The sequence below is a fragment of the Heliconius melpomene genome, chromosome 20, assembly GCF_056956725.1.
Source record: "Heliconius melpomene rosina isolate 202511_hmr_F chromosome 20, ASM5695672v1, whole genome shotgun sequence".
Classification (NCBI taxonomy): Eukaryota; Metazoa; Arthropoda; class Insecta; order Lepidoptera; family Nymphalidae; genus Heliconius; species Heliconius melpomene.
The window spans coordinates 5,164,619-5,182,612 of record NC_140408.1 but is presented as its reverse complement, the minus strand read 5'-3'; the positions used below and the strand labels follow the sequence as shown (position 1 = coordinate 5,182,612).

At 31.7% G+C, this 17,994-nt stretch overlaps 2 protein-coding genes across 3 annotated transcripts; both read right to left on the bottom strand.

The window, feature by feature from the left end:
- Positions 1 to 1,798: 1,798 nt before the first annotated feature.
- On the bottom strand, positions 1,799 to 11,114 carry spoon (A-kinase anchor protein spoonbill). Of its 2 annotated transcripts, none has more exons than XM_085204720.1 (8): positions 10,952 to 11,114; positions 9,316 to 10,151; positions 8,994 to 9,234; positions 8,744 to 8,883; positions 7,804 to 7,981; positions 6,273 to 6,491; positions 3,995 to 4,128; positions 1,799 to 3,307 (listed from the first exon to the last, which is right to left on the bottom strand). In XM_085204720.1, the coding sequence occupies exons 2-8, from the start codon at positions 10,123 to 10,125 to the stop codon at positions 3,236 to 3,238; spliced, it is 1,794 nt and encodes a 597-aa protein (XP_085060846.1). In that variant the 5' UTR covers positions 10,126 to 10,151; positions 10,952 to 11,114; the 3' UTR covers positions 1,799 to 3,235. The 2 variants fall into 2 exon arrangements, with proteins under 2 accessions (XP_085060846.1, XP_085060847.1); XM_085204721.1 differs by having other exon boundaries at positions 7,804 to 7,975; positions 10,952 to 11,105.
- A 3,799-nt stretch (positions 11,115 to 14,913) lies between these two features.
- On the bottom strand, positions 14,914 to 16,457 carry eIF1A (eukaryotic translation initiation factor 1A). The gene is made up of 2 exons (XM_085204722.1): positions 15,871 to 16,457; positions 14,914 to 15,156 (listed from the first exon to the last, which is right to left on the bottom strand). The coding sequence occupies exon 1, from the start codon at positions 16,343 to 16,345 to the stop codon at positions 15,899 to 15,901; it is 447 nt and encodes a 148-aa protein (XP_085060848.1). The 5' UTR covers positions 16,346 to 16,457; the 3' UTR covers positions 14,914 to 15,156; positions 15,871 to 15,898.
- Between the last annotated feature and the right edge of the window lie 1,537 nt (positions 16,458 to 17,994).

The following is a 17,994-nucleotide window of genomic DNA, read 5'->3' as shown; positions in this document are numbered from 1 at the left end:
CCATAAATATAACTAAGACACATTCTAAGACCAATAACTGTGGTAACAGGTACTTACATTGAGGCCAGTAGTGGCGCCGGAGCATAGTGTGACTGTTAATGCGACTGGTAATGGGTTCGATCCCCACTCGAGGAAATGAAATATTTATTTACATTTATATTTTCATTTCGCGTCGAGACAAAGCACGGCGTTGAGTTCCGCTACTCAGCACTCTGTCTAGACTAGGTTCCCTTTGCCTACCTTGCTGTGTGTGGGATACAAAAAAAAATTGAAAACATTATTAACCTAATTAATATAGCCTTGCTCGATAAGTAGGGTATCCAACACAAAAAAATCAAGTAGAACCAGTAGTTCCTGGAATCAGCGCATTTAACCAAACAAACTCACTTAATAATATAAGTATAGATATTCAGATAATTTTTAGATATATCTAATAAGTTTATGACAATGACTGTGTTTTTATATTTTTGAAATAAATGAAAATCTATGACTGTCTCTGTAAAGATAACAGTTCTTTACATCAAAATATTCATTCATTTGTCATCGTTACATTTATATACATTATGTAATAGATAAGTATATTTTTCGTATATCGAAACGTAATGTCCATATTGCTCCTGATTATAATATCATTACATAATTAGTCTCTACAATTACTAAGTTATAAGGAAAAATAATACATTTTTTACTTACTATTTGGTTTTTATGCAATTTTATTTTTGATTCTAGATTCCGTTTTCAATAGGCATTTGAATTTCTCGCAACCCAACATATCGTTTCTATATGGTAATTTCCTGACCTCGTAATATTTTTTATTTTAAAATTATACACAAAAAAAATTAAATAACTAAATTAAATATAAAAGGTAGCCTTGATGTGTAAAAACATTTTAAATAAAAAACAACATGCAAATATTATTTAAATAGCCTGTAAGACATCATCTTATAAGATGGTTAATGATAATTATACTTCACACCCTAAAGTTATTTTCATTTATTTAAACTTGATAAATTTATGTTTTATCAACTTTTTTAACCACTCAACACGCAGTCTTCAGAATTCGGGGAAGTGGAGAAGGAAAGTGTCTTAATGGTAACGGAGTGTCTTAACCTACTCTCGACCGCTGTGCCAATTTGAGAACATTTAAGATTTTTTGTTGCAAGTTCTGAGCAAAGTTTAAAATTTGATAAATTTTATATAGTTATATAGGGTATAGTTGTAAAAGTAAAACAAATACAACAATTACTCTATATTTAATAGTATTAAGTATCGACTAATTGAATATGGTCAAAAAAATAGGTGATGAGGCTCAAAATTTCCAAATATCAGTGTCCTGTATCATGTAATAAAATTGTAACTGATCGCTGTCTATGTATGAAAGATATACGAGAATATCTATTATTGGGGGGCATTTATCAATATAATAGGACTCAAAACAATATTTGTTTGAATTCTTTGTCTATTAGTCTGCGTTTGTGAACGTTAATCACAGAAACGGTTTAAACGATTTAAATGTAGTTGAATTCTGCCACTCAAAATGCAAAGCCACTTGAATTTCGCGAAAAGTGGGGAACGGAAGTGTCTTAACACTAGGTTCCCTCTGCCTGCTGTGTGCGGGATACAGCGGGAACCTGAAATATAGTTTTACACTATTATATTTGGCACTGGCAAACTTCCATTAACATTTAGTGTTTGTTCAGTATTAGAATATTTTCGTATTCTAATAACATTATAAATCCGAATAGATTAGTAAACAATCAATGTTGACAATTAGATTGTATAATAAATAAAAAACAAATAATTTTTAAAACGATAATTTATTGATTTAACCGCAAATATATTAGTTTATATACAGTAAAGGACGACAACAAAATGCAAACGAGAGCCACATATCAATATCAATGCACACTCTGATATTAGCAATTTCCTGTGAACTCTAAAAGTGAATAGCTTAGAACTAATGGAGTCTAAGTCGCATAGCCTACGAGTCCACTAACGTCGCAAACAAACATCAAACCTACGACATCTAATTTTTCCAACATATTAAAAAAATACTGAATAAATTTTAGAACACAAATATCAAATCGCTTTTAGTATCTACTTAACATTTCTATTATGTACATTATTATTAAACTAGAGTCAGGAATATTGACATGCTCATTATAACACCAGTTCACCATTTACTCTCACATCAGTCAATAGTATCAAAAATATAAATGTTTTTTTTTTCTACTATGCACCGGAAGAATACTCAAAGGAACTTTTTTTAAGCCACAGATAACTATTTTAACATAGAATGAGAAAAGTAAAAGTTATATTTTCCAAGTCAGTCACATACTGTATTTTAGTGATTGTTTGAAAAATAATTCACAGATAGCGTTTAAGAAGAAGGCAACCATTCAAGACCATTGTACTTTGTTAGTATACACACAACATTTCATAATAAATTCTACTCAATACACACTATTTCCTCATAAAATTCCAATCAACTGATATAATATGCAAATACAACCTTTTTACATTAGTACATACAGTATCAGATTACTACGTTTACAAACATAGTCGTAGCTAAGATAAAGTTATTCAATATCTATTGCTCTGATTATTTTCTAAAAGAAGTGTAACTTTAATAAGACAAACAACGTCAAGTAGCTACGGCTCTGTTTCCAAAGTCCCCATGTTGTTAAGTGGAAATTAAAACTGTAAATGTATAGACGAAACTGGCAAATGTTACGAAAATCTAAGTTAAAAGGCCACCGTTAACAAGGCGATATCTATAAGACAGTATGACATAAAATTTACATTATTGTATCACCGGCACTGCACACGCGCAACAGAGATGGAGCGTACAAGAAATCAATAAAATGCAGATGGCAGTGCTATTACTTATTATAATGAGCATCCTGACCAACTTCTAAATTTCCTACACGAGGGCATCTAAAAAAACGCAAAGATAGAATAACTTACGAGCGCCGAGTAACTCCTAATTCATCTATGAGACAATAGTACATAAGCGTATTATCTGTATTTTGAGTGTAATTTGTGGGAGTACAGACGCTGGAAATCAACAACGAAAACGATCAACGGAATACCGGGTCAATAGAAACAAGTCCAGTACGAGTTCGAAACGAGTCAACGTATAAACCATAAGCATACTGTAAGAAGTAAGCGTCTATTACATATAAGTTCACAACATAAGAAGAGGGCTAGTGTACGGGGCGTCGGTGGGGGCGCCTCACGAGTCGGCCGGCACGTCCCACTCCGCCAGCCCGCGGTCCACCAGCTCTCTGTTCAGAAATATTACTTGCTGTGGACAGAAATAAACAACACCTTATTAATATTATTTATATCGCTGTAATTCATATTCTGGCCGTCGTAGCGCAACGGAGGTGTGAGACTGTGTGTGTGCGAAGATTGTGGGTTTAATTGTCACTCAGGAACATGAATTATTTCCATTTTTTCATTCTGATAAGACAAAAGTTTATTGCCGCAGTTCAAATTACAGTATCTTTAAAATTGGGTAGAAAGTGGGGAATGAGTGTCTCGCGTCTCTCTGCCTTCCGTCTGGCTTTTATAGAGTAGTTAAAACTGTTTCACTTAAAGTGATGCTGACAAAAACACTCTGTATATTTACATTAAATAAAGCCAACTGTGTGATATATGTACTGTATTAATCATACAAAGTTATATTACCAAGATATTATTATAAAATAGTAAGTCAATATTAAAAAAGGGCAACATAAATAATTCCGAAATAATATCATTGACTGAAGTAAGAAATTGTTATGGCTACAATGAACCCCACAACACTCTAGTCTGCCACATGTCATTCGAAAATGTCTGTCATTATGAAAAACTGTATATATCTACCATATATAGTTTGGCTTGTGTGCCTATCCCACACCAGTGAAACATAAAATATTTCAATAACTTAATTCCCAAATCAACTAACTCCATCTATGTGATTTTTTTTAGTAAAAAGCACGAAGCATACCTGAGGGTTGAGCGTGAGGTAGAGGTGCACGAGGGGCACGCCAGCCTCGTCGTAGCCCGCCACCTGCGCGTGCAGTAGTTGCCCCGCCGTCAGCCCCGCCATGATGCGCAGCGCCTCGCCACTCCACTCCGCCTCTGCGCACATACACCAACGTATTACAGACAATATGTTCAAAGTAACGACGTTTGTGCTCTTGGAGGAATGAACTATTTTTATTTCCTCGCTTGTTACCAGAACAAGACAGCGCGAGAGGATGTGTCTTAACACTGGATTCCCTCTGCCTACCCTATGTGGAATACAGAATGACGCTAAAAACGACAAAAATGTGTTTGTTCTATGTTTTTTATTCTAACTTCATTCATTGCTTTGCACTGAATTGGAAACTTTAGATGTTCAGATCAGATCAGCAGGGATATAAAAGAAACTCTAAGGCATTCTAGATTCACATTCAGATACCAGACCCATTGTGTTGTAGATGAGCTTAGAGCAGTGTCTGAGACTTGCAACCTGAGCATAGGTTTAGGTGGAACCTTTAACATGAGCATTATTGCTAACCTCTACTGTTCAAGCTACCTAAACAAAGCAAAAAAAGCTATTTCAGATACATTGTACCAAAATGGTGGAACAAAGATAATTTACGTCATCATGTTTTATCTCACACTGACACTGTTTTCCAATTATCACACCAATTTAACGCACTTACAGGTATACTTCAACATGAATAGCATAATAATATAATTTGTAAAAATGCAATATATGTAACACAAATATAAACGTATTACGTATTAAAAACGTTTTTAATATGAAAAATACATGCCTAATCTATATATATAAAATCGAAAGGTCACTCACTCATCACGAAATCTCAGAAACTACATGTGCTAGGAATCTGAAATTTTGCATAGGAGTTACTTATAGGACGTAGGTGCTCGCTAAGACGGGAATTTGTATTATTCGACTTCTAAGGGGTTGTTTTCGGGGTTGAAAGTTTGTATGAAACTTCGTTACTAATGACATTTGTTTTTGTCATTCGTTACTAAATGCTAGGAGTCTCAAATTTTGCATAGACGTCACTAGGACGTAGCCATGGAGACAGAAATTAATAATAACATAGTTCACGCGGATGAAACCGCGAGCGGGCCGCTAGTCTATATATATATAATCGAAAGGTCACTCACTCATCACGAAATCTCAGAAACTACATGTGCTAGGAATCTCAAATTTTGCATAGGAGTTACTTATAGGACGTAGGTGTTCGCTAAGACGGGAATTTGCAATATTCGACTTCTAAGGGGTTGATTTTGGGGTCGAAAGTTTGTATGAAACTTCGTTACTACAAATGCTAGGAGTCTCAAATGTTGCATAGACGTCACTAGGACGTAGTCATGGAGACAGAAATTAATAATAACATAGTTCACGCGGTGAAACCGCGAGCGGGCCGCTAGTAATGTATAATATTTCAATCAGTAGGAAAGCATTACCATGTCAGTAGAAAAAATAATTTGAACAAACTAATTATATTTGTATTAAGAAATGTAGTATAACTTTCGGAAATATATAAGCATCAATCATAACTTTCAAGACTTTTCTGCTACTGGATTAGATATTTTCTAATTTTTTTTATATAATAAAGTGGGTGTCTCATTTTCGTACTTTATATAAAAATTTTGAACATTACTTATATGTTGCTTTGTGTTATTCATACCTTAATACAGTGAAGACAACAGATTTTAAGATTTTTAAATGATCATACATTTATTTATATCTATGTATTATTGGATAAAGTCCAAAATAAAACTAATAAAATTGTTTCAAATAACATTGCTCAAAGTAATAAGAAATAAAGCAAACCAAATTCATAAAAATATAAGTCAAGGACAAACTGATAATAAATAGAAGTAAAGTGTTATTATATTATATAAGTATTATGGTATTAGATTTTAGAAATATATATTTAATTTGAAGCAGCAAGCCCTTATATACTGATGGGTACATGATTTTTTAATAATAAGCACAATAAGCGAAAGCTGGATAATTTTATGGAAAAATTTAAATGCAATGACATGTGTGTTAATATTGATTGCTTTATCTAGAAAATATATAAGACAGACTTATATAACTTTAACTGATCAATTTAAACAAATAAAATAAACAGAAAATCATGAAATTTTATGAGACTAAAATAATATTTCTACAATTATGATTGACTTAAGATTTAATAAGCAAATATTACAAAATAATTTAAATCATCAATTTCAGAAATTATATGGAGACTAACCATTATTGGCTGGTTTGACAAAAGCTAGAAGTGCCTCCGTAGCCTGGAACGGCAGAGTCATGAAGTCCGAGCGGATCTGTTTGAGCTGATCGTTGTCGACTGTGAGGTAGCCGCCAAAGTCCACTAGCTTCACTACAGATGTGTCATTTTCTTCTGACGTGGATATGACTTGAGCACGATACCAGTTGTTCTCAGTTGGTGCAGCACAAATGGATCCCTCTGTTTGAATACAAATATGATTACTTATCTATATTTATAATAAAATCGTAACAATTATAAATAAGAAAAAAAACTTACTACTATATACTTACTTTTATATTTCAGCAATTTTCCCTTAACATTTAGTATTTGTTTTATTTTGGTTTATAATTCTATTTTAAAGATTTTAAAGATATTTTTCAACTTAATAGCTTTTAAAATAAATGTTTAATTGAATTGTTTGAAGCATTACTTTTTAATATAAGTATAGATATTGTATTTAAAATGATAATAATCAAACTTAAAAGAAAAATACATATAGGAGCAATTAAAATCCAAAGTGTTGTCAAAATGGTGACAAAGAAACTAGTTAACCTTAAAAATCAACATTAACAAGCTATCCTCTAACTCTTATGACCTTGTTTTAACTTAAGCAAAACTATAAATGTGACATGGTCATTTAAAAATATCCAATTATCCTACTAATATTATTATATTATATTTATTTTAATTATCGTCACGTCACACTCTGGCAGACAAAGCTCTGCGCTGAGTTCCCATACTCAACATGCAATATCTCTTAAATTGGAGAGCATGGGGAACAAGTGTGTTGCTGCTTTTTTTATTTAAGCTTATATTGAGCCAACTGTCCTATTTTACTTCATATTAGATTTGAAAAGACTTGTTCCTTGAACTATTAATACAAATGACCTTAAAATATTTTTTAAACATTAACACACATTGCCAAATATCTATGTCAATGTACTAGTTTTATTAAATGTAAAAACTGACAAACAATAAAAAATATATGCCAATGTGTTGCTTTAATTAATAAAAAGAAATGAGAAAAACAACCTTAACTTTCAGTTATTGGTTGATTGATATAAGATTAATGTAAGTTAAACCAGTTTATCATATATCAAGGTAATTATGTTAATTTAAACCAGGGTTATTCACATACTAAGATGTTTCATAATATGCAAATAAAACTTAATATTTCACAGAATATCAAAATAAAAAAATGTAATAGTTTAGCTAATTAGTAGACATCTAATAAATTATAATAATTAAGCAATGTTTCCTTAGCTTTACTATATATCATAGATATCGTAGGGTCAAACTACTACTAGGTCATACTACTGATCAAATTTAAGACATTTAGTATTGAATAGCGAAGTCAATTCACTGATGTCTTACGAGGATGGAGAAATGAAAATAATTTAACTCCTGATTAAGGATCGAACCCACAGCCATTGTGTTAACATTTAAATTTACCACTAAGCCTTCAAACCTTAACTTAAAAGCAATTATATATATTGTGCAATCAAATCACCTTTCACCGGGCGTGGTAGCGCCGGTACGTCGGGGTCTTGGTATGTGGCGGCCATGAGGCGGTGCAGGGCGTGCAGCGACGGGAACGTCGGGTGCAACGGCTGCTGCAGGAAGAAGTGCCCCGCGCTCACCAGACACGTCATTATTGTGTCATTGTTCACAGACTCCACTAACTGTAACTGATTGTTGTAGCAATTAATTATTTTTTTTTAGCTATACAATGTATCCAGTATATAGCAGGGTAGGGTAAGCAGTCCAATATATATTAGAAGTTTAGCTTAAATAATTAACATTTCACTTTTATAATAATAAATAAATTATAGGTGTGATAATTGTTTAGAAAACAAACATTGAAAAGATAATAGCATGTTTATATGTATATGTTACTGGCAATCTGTATAATTTCATTATTCTATACAATATTGCAGCAATTTTATAGAACACCTGGGGTGTCTAGGCAAAGTATGAAATAATATGAATATTATTACCATGACATACATTAAGTAATTAATAAAATTCCTAGGGATTGTATAAAGTACCTACTGCTTCCTCAATGTATAAAATAAAAACTTTTAGACTTAAAAAAAACTACTAGAACTTAATCTGCCCATAATATCTGCTAAATTTGTTGCCGCAGAGTGCTAAAGATATGTAGGTAATTAATAATAAATATCTGCATGAAATGCAAGCAGGTAAACAAGTCACAAAACACATTTACTGCCTGCCTTCCCACACGTCCCTCACTTCCATACTTTCGTGTTATACCTTCATTTCTACACATTCAGTATTTTGTAGAATACCTAGGCAAAGTACAAATTAAATAATATTCCATAGAATACTTATAAGTTTTTGCTATTCTATACATTGCTGAGGTATTGTATAGTATAAGATGCCGGTAACATATATAATGAAATAAACAATGTAAGTTATAGCCAACATACTTGAAGGAATTCTGGTACAAAAGGAGTCAGTCTTTGATATAATTCTGCACTAATTTCTTGAGTTGAAAACTGAGGAAACTTCTTTTCTGGGAATTTTTCATTAATCATTTCTAAAGCTGCTTCAATTTCTGACTGAGAACCTGGAAGGTAATAATATGAACACCCTAAATGATTTTTATATAATTTTAGATATAAGTATCTAAAATTATATAAAAATAATTGTATAAACAATATTAAAATATTAATTTACCTTCAATTGCACAAATTTTTTGTTTAACTAAATCTGGATGTCTTCTAACATAAACTGTTGCACCTGTTCTTGCTTTTATCTTGGTGACAAAGGAACCATATTTTCCTATAAGCAGACCAACCAGGGCCTGTGATATCACAAATTGATGTATTCTTAATCCTGCCTCAGATGGGACTAAGTTTATATTAGCAGGAGGTGGACTGGCTGCTTCTGAACAACCTTTGCCACTATCACTGGAACCCTGGAAAACAATATATGATCATTTTATGTATATGTTTATTATATATAGATACAACAATTAAAAATATATGAAAATCTTCACCTCACTGTGATTATCTGAGAAATGACACATAGAGGGGCTGGCTAGTAATGGGTCCACAGGACTATGATTTGCCGAATCTCTTTCTGAAATTCTTCTATTTTGAGATGTTGAAAATCTATCATTGTTACTAAGTTCATTACTATTACTAGATGCTTCTACTATATTATTATTAACATGTAACTCTTCATTATCACCTAAATTATTCTCTTCAGTCACATTGTCATCAAACACTGCTGCTTCACATTTTGTACTATCTATTAGAGAAGTATCTGCTTCAGTATTAATAGATATATTTTCTGTTTCTACTTCATTTTCATCTTCAGAATTTATATTGTCATTATTAATATATTTCAATTCAGTTTTGAATGATGGATAAATTAAGTTAGATTTTGATTCTTTAATTATAGTAACATTGCTGTTAGAACAAATCTCTTTGAATTTTTCCACACTTAAAGACATCTTTTTTTCTTTCTCAAGAGATTTTTTCCTTATAACTTTTTCAATTTCTAAATCTACTTCTTCATCAGTCATTTCAAGGGGTGATGAACGTTGAGATCCACTACCATTTGGTATTATATCTATTGGTGCGGATTTAACAATTGAACGTTCTATTTTACATAAAGGTGAAGCCATTATATTTTCAGCTTCAGTATTGAGGACCTCTGCCAGCTCCTCTCTTAAGCTTTTTATTCTTTCTCTTCCGCCAGGGTCAGATTTTGCATATTCTCTCTTTTTTTTTAACCAGAAAATACCTAATAAAACTGCTATTGATGGGACCGACCACATAATCAACTGACGACAAGGTGCCATTGTGAAAAGCCACTTTTACCAATAACCTAAAACAACATAATTTTATGTAATATTTGAATGTAATTTATCTAGCAACAGCAGAATTTTAGTAATAATACATATTTCTTTAAATGTTTATGTTTAATGCCCTCATTTTTAAACTGATAACTAACATGTGAGATTGTGGCAAAAAGTGATAGCAGATAAGTCATCACAACTACATATAATATATTATAGTACATTTAAACATGAGTATTATAACGGGAAATATTTTTTGGTTATACATTGTGTGTATACATGTACACAAATAAAAGAATAATAAACATTTTTCCTTTTAATTTAAATTAAGTTATGCTGTGGCAATATCAATCTTTATTGTGTGTCAAATCATATCTTTTAAATATCAATGCCGGCCAGTTCCATACGGAAATAGAAAAAAAGCACGCATGGGTAATAAATGTAAAAGTCGTCCAATCAGTAATTGCGTGACAGTTTTAAGACACGTCTACATTACTTTCTCGACCATGCTTTATATGAAACAACCATGTGTTTATTTTATACATTTAAAATTAAGTCTTTTATGCAATGAGGGTCACGAGCATCGAGAAAACCTTCATGAACAACACGTAAGCATTTGTACCAAATTAAAAAATGAAAGGTTACGCAATTTTATGAATGCCAAAATTACTAAAAAAGAAAATTAGTTAGGGAAGATGACTTCAATTTATAGTTTCTGTATTATATATCTTTTATGACTAAAAAATGTATACAACTTTTTAATATTAATTGTGGGTTTTTTATTTGTCCACATTTATATAGTTGCCGGTAAGAAGAAATAGTTACTTACTTTATTACACAAAAATACAAAACTATCACTTTTAATTAAAAAAATATTTAAACAACCAAAAAATATGTAACTGTTCAGAATTACTAATAAATTTCACTCAGTAATTAAATACCAACTATCCACGTGCTCACAATGTTTTTTACCGAAGCACAACAAAATTCAATATGGCGATGACAAGTTGGCAACCTAAGATTTGGAATAGATAAATGCTACCATAAAGCACTTTATTATTGTCTATGGTAAAAGTATAGAGAATATGGTTTGCGATTTAAAAATTATAAGACCGGTAGCATTATAAAATCTGTTCCAATGTGAGTCAAATATGGGTTATGACTCAAAGCCAAAGCCTTAATGTCCAGGTAGCCGAAATGAAGATGCTTCGTTGGATGTGCGGAGTAACGAGGCGCTATAAGATACGCATCGAGTACGTTCACGGTAGCCTCGGAGTACGCGACATACGCCCAATGTTAATAACCAATCCTAATCCAAAAATTGCTACCATAGATTGAAATAGACAGAGATGGAGGTAGGCATGCAGGTTAGTGATTGGATAGACATGTCGGACAGTACGAGATAGACGTTAACTGGAGATAGGAGATACATTATTAATATTGGGCGATAGCTGACAAGCTGCAAGAGAGCCGGCTCAGGTGGTACGGACATGTAAAGAGAAGACTAGAGACTAGACTATATAGATAGGGCCCAGGTTCGACTTTATATGGAGTACTGGTCTCATCTCTGGGCTGGCCTCCCAGTATCAGGTTGATCCATTTGATTACATACATTGTAGAGCCGTTCTAATCGTTGGGAACCAAATGTTCTGTAAAAGTCTTGACACTTTGGCTTTGCGTAGGTACTCCTCGCTGTGCGTTCTCTACTGCATATATCATGGGTATGCCGCGGAATTTTCTAACCGCACAGTATGTCACGAACAAGGACCATTTTCATTATCTAGACACATGGCACTCTACTAATGTGCGATTCGTAGGAACTTTCTTCCACGTGCCACGCATGTGAAAAGGCCTACCTGCGGCAGTGTTTCCATGTCGATACCTTCAAAAAGCGCGTCTATCTCCACCTCAAGGCCCTCAATATATCTTCTCTGGTGTTACACGGGGTCCTGGACGGCGGTGATCACTTATCATCAGGTGACCCGTACACTCTCTTGCTTTGTCTTTTTCCATAAAAAAGGTAGTATGTTTATTTCGATATTATAACAATACGCATAAAGTTATAAACTAGTTAGATTAATGATTAAAAATCTAATTTGAAATGTCCTTATTGATCCCTGAGGCTCAAAAATAAGTTTTGCTTTTTATTTGTTTTTTAAACGGTTTTTTTTAATAAATATAATTCGAGGAAATAAATATTTAATATTTTAATTTCCCTGTTCTGGTAACGAGGCAAGCCGTCGAATGGTGTTCCGCCACTCAATATACGATGCCTCTAGAATTTAGCGGATAAGGCGAACGGAGTAGCTTAATACGTACTAGGTTCCCAGGTTCTCTCTGCATACTCTGTTATGTGCGGGATACAGGTGAAGGTAAAAAAAGCAGAATTTGGGAGTCTTGAGATTTCAATTCTTTCATCGGCAAAGGCAAGAAGCACATACTAATATACCATATTACAGACTTGGTTTTCTGTTACAAAAATGACACAGTTCTTCTATTTCCCACATTAATTAAGTGTGGGCAGAATTTCTGGAAAGGGTTAACGCCCACTTGAACCACACTATCATTTATTTAATAAACTGAATTACATTTATGCTATATCGTATATGTTTGAAAATATTTTATACCTTGGGCTACGTTATGGTAGTTTTTGAGGTTTAAAACTCGTTGCGGAAAGCTATGTGGAAATATAACATTAGAAAACAATTTTATGATATATTACGTAAATAATAAAATTTTATGGAAAAGAAACAAAGATGCCTGTACAGATGAAGAAGGAACTAAGATGTTTTGTAAACAAATTACTATCGCTTTTAATGTTTATTTCAATAAGTAAAAAATTTGGTCTGTCTAAAAAGGTTAGGTCTCTAAAGTTCTTTAGAGCTATCAGTTCAATTCTGGGATGTATTTTGAGGCAGCATCATAAGTATCACTTTTATTGTTAGGTAGAGAGAGTAGCTAGCTAGAACTATGAGGGCCAGCGCAGCGTTAGCAACTACCAAATCTCAGTAACTTTTCCGAAGTCTGCCCACCGCGGGTGAACGGTGGATCTATGAATTGGATATTTTAGTCTATATGAGCAAATACTTATCTAAAAATATAAATAAGGCAATAAACTATTAGAAAATATTAATTTTGTTCGTAGGGTATTAATATCCGCATTTGTTTACAAAACCCAGTGACGTCACAGCAGAGCAGCATAGTCTCCGTCAAAATGGCACGAAATTTGAAATGGTAAAGGACCTTCCATGGGCAAATAAGTCCAAACAAACCTTTTTATACATTTACTTAATAATAATTATGGTGTATATTATTGTATTTCTTGTAAATAATTCAAATAACTACTCCCTTTTTTAAGTTAATTCTATTACATTTTTCTTCCAGCTTAATAAAGCTAAATAATTCCGTTAATTGTTTAAATTAAAATATTCAGAGTCAATAGTAGGTTATCTCCCTCCATGTCCACAAGGCTATCTCGATGAACAAAATCAGCTTCACGCCGTATCCCGCTGTATCGGTGAACAAGCTGCTGGTTTATTTTGTTGGATATTGGCCTATGTAAATACTCACCATATACAATTACTGTACTTTCGTGTGTTTTGACCATAAAGAATAATTGTAATTGGTTCAACTATTAAAACTTGAGTCTCTCATATGAGACATTCTCATATGTATACAATTAATAAATACTTAACCTTCTTCACAGTAGTCAGTACTTTCTGAAAGTAGTTATGATATTTGATACATTAACGTTTTTTTTTTGTGTGCTTCTGAATAGGGATTGAAGTCACAATCTGTCGCGTTTACAGTCGCACGCTTGTGCGACTGCGCCACAACTGGCCTCAATACATTGTTATTAATTTGTTATAATTACTTTCGACACTTTATTATTTCTTATAATTTAGCTAAGCTATTATAACCAGTATAATCTTCATCATATTTTCCAGATCTTTAATTCAGCGGGATATGTTCTTATAAAGGTTTGGTTCTTATAGTTTAGCTGGACTGTTATAATTTTCCATCAGATGTTCCAGATTTTTATACCTTAATAGATCATGATCAACAATTTTTATTATAGACTTCAGAAGATTTGCGTGTACAATAAGACACATATAAAAATTTAAAAAATCATAATTTCATGTTCTATTAGCAGATATATTCAATGTATGAACACAATATTTTTTACTGTTTTATTATAGTATAGATGTGATATTTATATTAATTATTATAATACATGCAAATATGTTGGTGGCAACAATTACAATTTATTAGAATATAAAATAAAAAAATTAACACAAACCTTCTTTTCAAGCTCTATATATTTTTAGATTAAATAATTAAATCGTAATTTTGTTATTGAAGTAAAATGGTGTAGTGATAAAAGAGTTATCTGTGAATATTATAAAATTGTGAAAGTACTCAATTCTCCATATTGAACATAAATTAAAAAAGTATTTTTTGTTATGTTTGCCTTTCATGACAAAATTTTTCTTTTCTAATTAAATATTATATTTAGTCAGTGAAATATACTTATATCACTATAGATAAATTTTATTCTATTTAAATGGCATTGTATGTTGAGTGGCAGAACTCAATGTTGGGGTTTTGCGTTGATGCCAGAGCGATGATGTTAATATAAGAAAATAATATAATTTATTCCAAAGTGGGGATTGAATCCAAAACCCTTGTGTTACAGTCCAACTTTTGCTCCTGTACCATGATAACCTCTAAAGCTAAATTTTATTTTATTTTACTACTACTTATGTTGTAGCATGTTAAAAGAAATGAAGATATGTTTGTAACTTTTTAATGTGATATATGCTTTCAATAGCTGACTTGTCCCATATTAAATCTAACATCTTAACTTCTCTGGTGATACAATTTAAAATATTATTATTAATCTAACCTTTTGCTTGATAGGGTAGTTACTCCATTCATTTAAAAATTGTGTTGTCGTACATGTCATGTTGTATACTAAAATGGAGACACATACAATAGGTAGGAGACATGAAAACAAAGTAAATAAAAGGTGTCCTGCAAACAATAAACAAATCTTGTGTAAGTTGCCTATGTATTTGTAAAAAAAATTAACATTTTTAAATTTGCCAGATCAGAAGTTTAAAGTAATTGTAAAAACAATATTAATTAGTAAAGCTTATCAACAGTAATAAACTTTTCAAACGGAGGTCCCAGAATATTCAAAAGATAAAAATTTGTGAAAATTAAATTATTGTATTAAGCAATGAAATTGTAAATTTTGATTGTCTTGCGGACTCTTCTCATCAAGCTGGCTTAAGCCTACCTGAATCAGTGTTAGTTTAATATTATTTGTCATTCAAAAGTGCTTGCAAAAGTAAAGTTAAATAAAAAAGCTATTTTGAGCTTATATTACACGGTAACAATGATCTGAATTACAATTAAATATAAAACAAGAAATAACAACAATTTTTTACATTTAGTTATTTAATTATGTACATTCCTTACAATTTTATACTTTTCACATGGATGAAATTATGGTTCAAGGAATGTTAAGTGAGATTTTGTTTCAATTTAGCTATAAATGTAGAGATATTTTTATACATTTTGTTAAATAAATAATGATATTACTTCAAACATGGTTGAATTTAAAACAATACTGTCTATAAAATCTAGACACTATTGTATACAGCTACTTGTAATTTAAAGAACAAATTACAAACACACAAGGTAATTTATTTATAACGGAAAATAAAATTACATTTAACTTACTGTAGATGGTAAAAATATGTAAAAATATTTATATAGCATCAACAGCATCTGCTTCATCTTCTGAACTAACTTCGTCACCAAATTCAATGTCTTCATCCAAGCCATCAACCGCATATACAACAGTCTCATTAATGCGTACAGTTTCAGGGAATTCTCCGTAGGTCTTCAGATTCCTTGCTTCGTCAGGAGTATATTTTAAGATGACGTCAGCTTTGGCATCTTGATAATCTCTTAAACCAATGAGTATAATATCTCCTTGATTTATCCAGACCTTTTTTCTTAATTTTCCTCTGATGTGGCAAAGACGTTTTATGCCATCAAAGCACATGGCCTCTAAGCGGCCATTACCGAGCATCTTTGTGACTTGGGCGTACTCCTGTCCGTCTTCCTTGAACACTAACTCACGTTTTTCTGTTTCATTTTCATTCTTTCCCCTCCTTCTATTTTTACCTCCTTTTCCTTTATTTTTCGGCATAATTTATATAATCTTGAGTACAAACATATACAATTAGGACTACGAAAATCTCATAAAATAGTTGTGTTGACTGACCTGCCTGTCAGTCTTGATCTGCACAGATTACATACAAATAAAAAGCATAGACAAATGTACGTAGATAAAAAACTTACACATGTAGGCTTTACTAAATTTATGGTTTGTTACCATTTTTGTTTTAAGTATTATTAATAATAGAGATTAGGATGGATTAGGATATATAAAATAAAATATTATGTTCATGTTTCGGTAACACTTACTTATTTTTACTTTGAAACATAAACAAAATGACAATAAGACACATCGGCCACCCTCGGCGACTCACTCAGTCGTCGTATTAATGACAAAATGAATGTAGACGGGGTTAGTTATGTTGCTGGCTTCAAAACTTGCGAGTATTTAACTTTCTAAACTGGGCTAGGGCCTCAAAGACCTCACGTACATGTTTCCGTACATAATTATTTTAAAACACGATATGTTTTTATAATATTACAAGATACACTTTAATATTTTAATTGTTTTATTTGTATTTATAAATGATATGTTTTTCTGCATTGATAGTTTTATATTTTAGTAATATAAATATTATATACTAAAAAATATTCTATTTTTTAGTTTTTATGATGAAATGGAAAAGAATGATCGATCAAGCACGCCAGGAACAAAAATATAGATACTTTATAATCAGCATCAAACAAAAGAATTGGATAAGGAGATTTTATAGAGAAAATAGCACTTCCTCAAATAAAAAGACGCGTTGTATAATTGACATTGATTAAACTACTCTAAGAATTGAGAATGACTTTGACCCGCGTTTCAGGATGTCATCTACCATTTATTGAACATGAAGCTGAAAAGTAGTTCTGGCTTCTTGAAAACTTTACCCAATAAAACTATATAGAAAGACAACACATACTTATGTTGGCTGCAATCGTCCTGTTTGCCTACAATGTTGTTTATGGTACTATTGAAAATCAGTGTTGTCAAAATTTTTATTTTATTACATAAGAGGTTGTTTTTGTTTAATTGTTAGCAAATTTTGTTAAAAAAATATATTATCTGTCCTTTTTTATAGTTTTATTTTCTTAAAAGTCCTCTCATGTGGTCAGGGACTGAATTTATGACTTTAAGTTCTTTAAATGGTTGTGATACGTAAAGTTCAATAAAAAGTTATTTTATTTAAATGGATTTTGTGTGATTTGAGCCTATTCATATAAATTAAGACATAAAATTGTCTTCTTGTACAATCAGTATCATCGAGTATCAATCAGTATCAGTAATAAAAAACCACTTGGAGTAAAACCAATAAATTCAGGGGCCTCACAGGCCCCACGTCTACAGTATTGTTATAAAAAAATGACATCCATAGTTAAAGGTTACTTGTAAAGAAATAAACTTAATGTATTATCCGACGATGGATAATAGAATATTAACAACAGTAAATTAACAATAAAAAATGTGTAAATCTTCAAATATTTTGGTTTCCTTGTTAAATTCTTTGGTTGACCTTTTAGGTCCAATCTAGATTAAAAACATTAGGTATATCTTTGTATTGTTCTTTTTGCGTGTATTTCCATACATACTAGTACGTATATGATAAATGGTATTATTATAAAATGGGGTGTACCCTA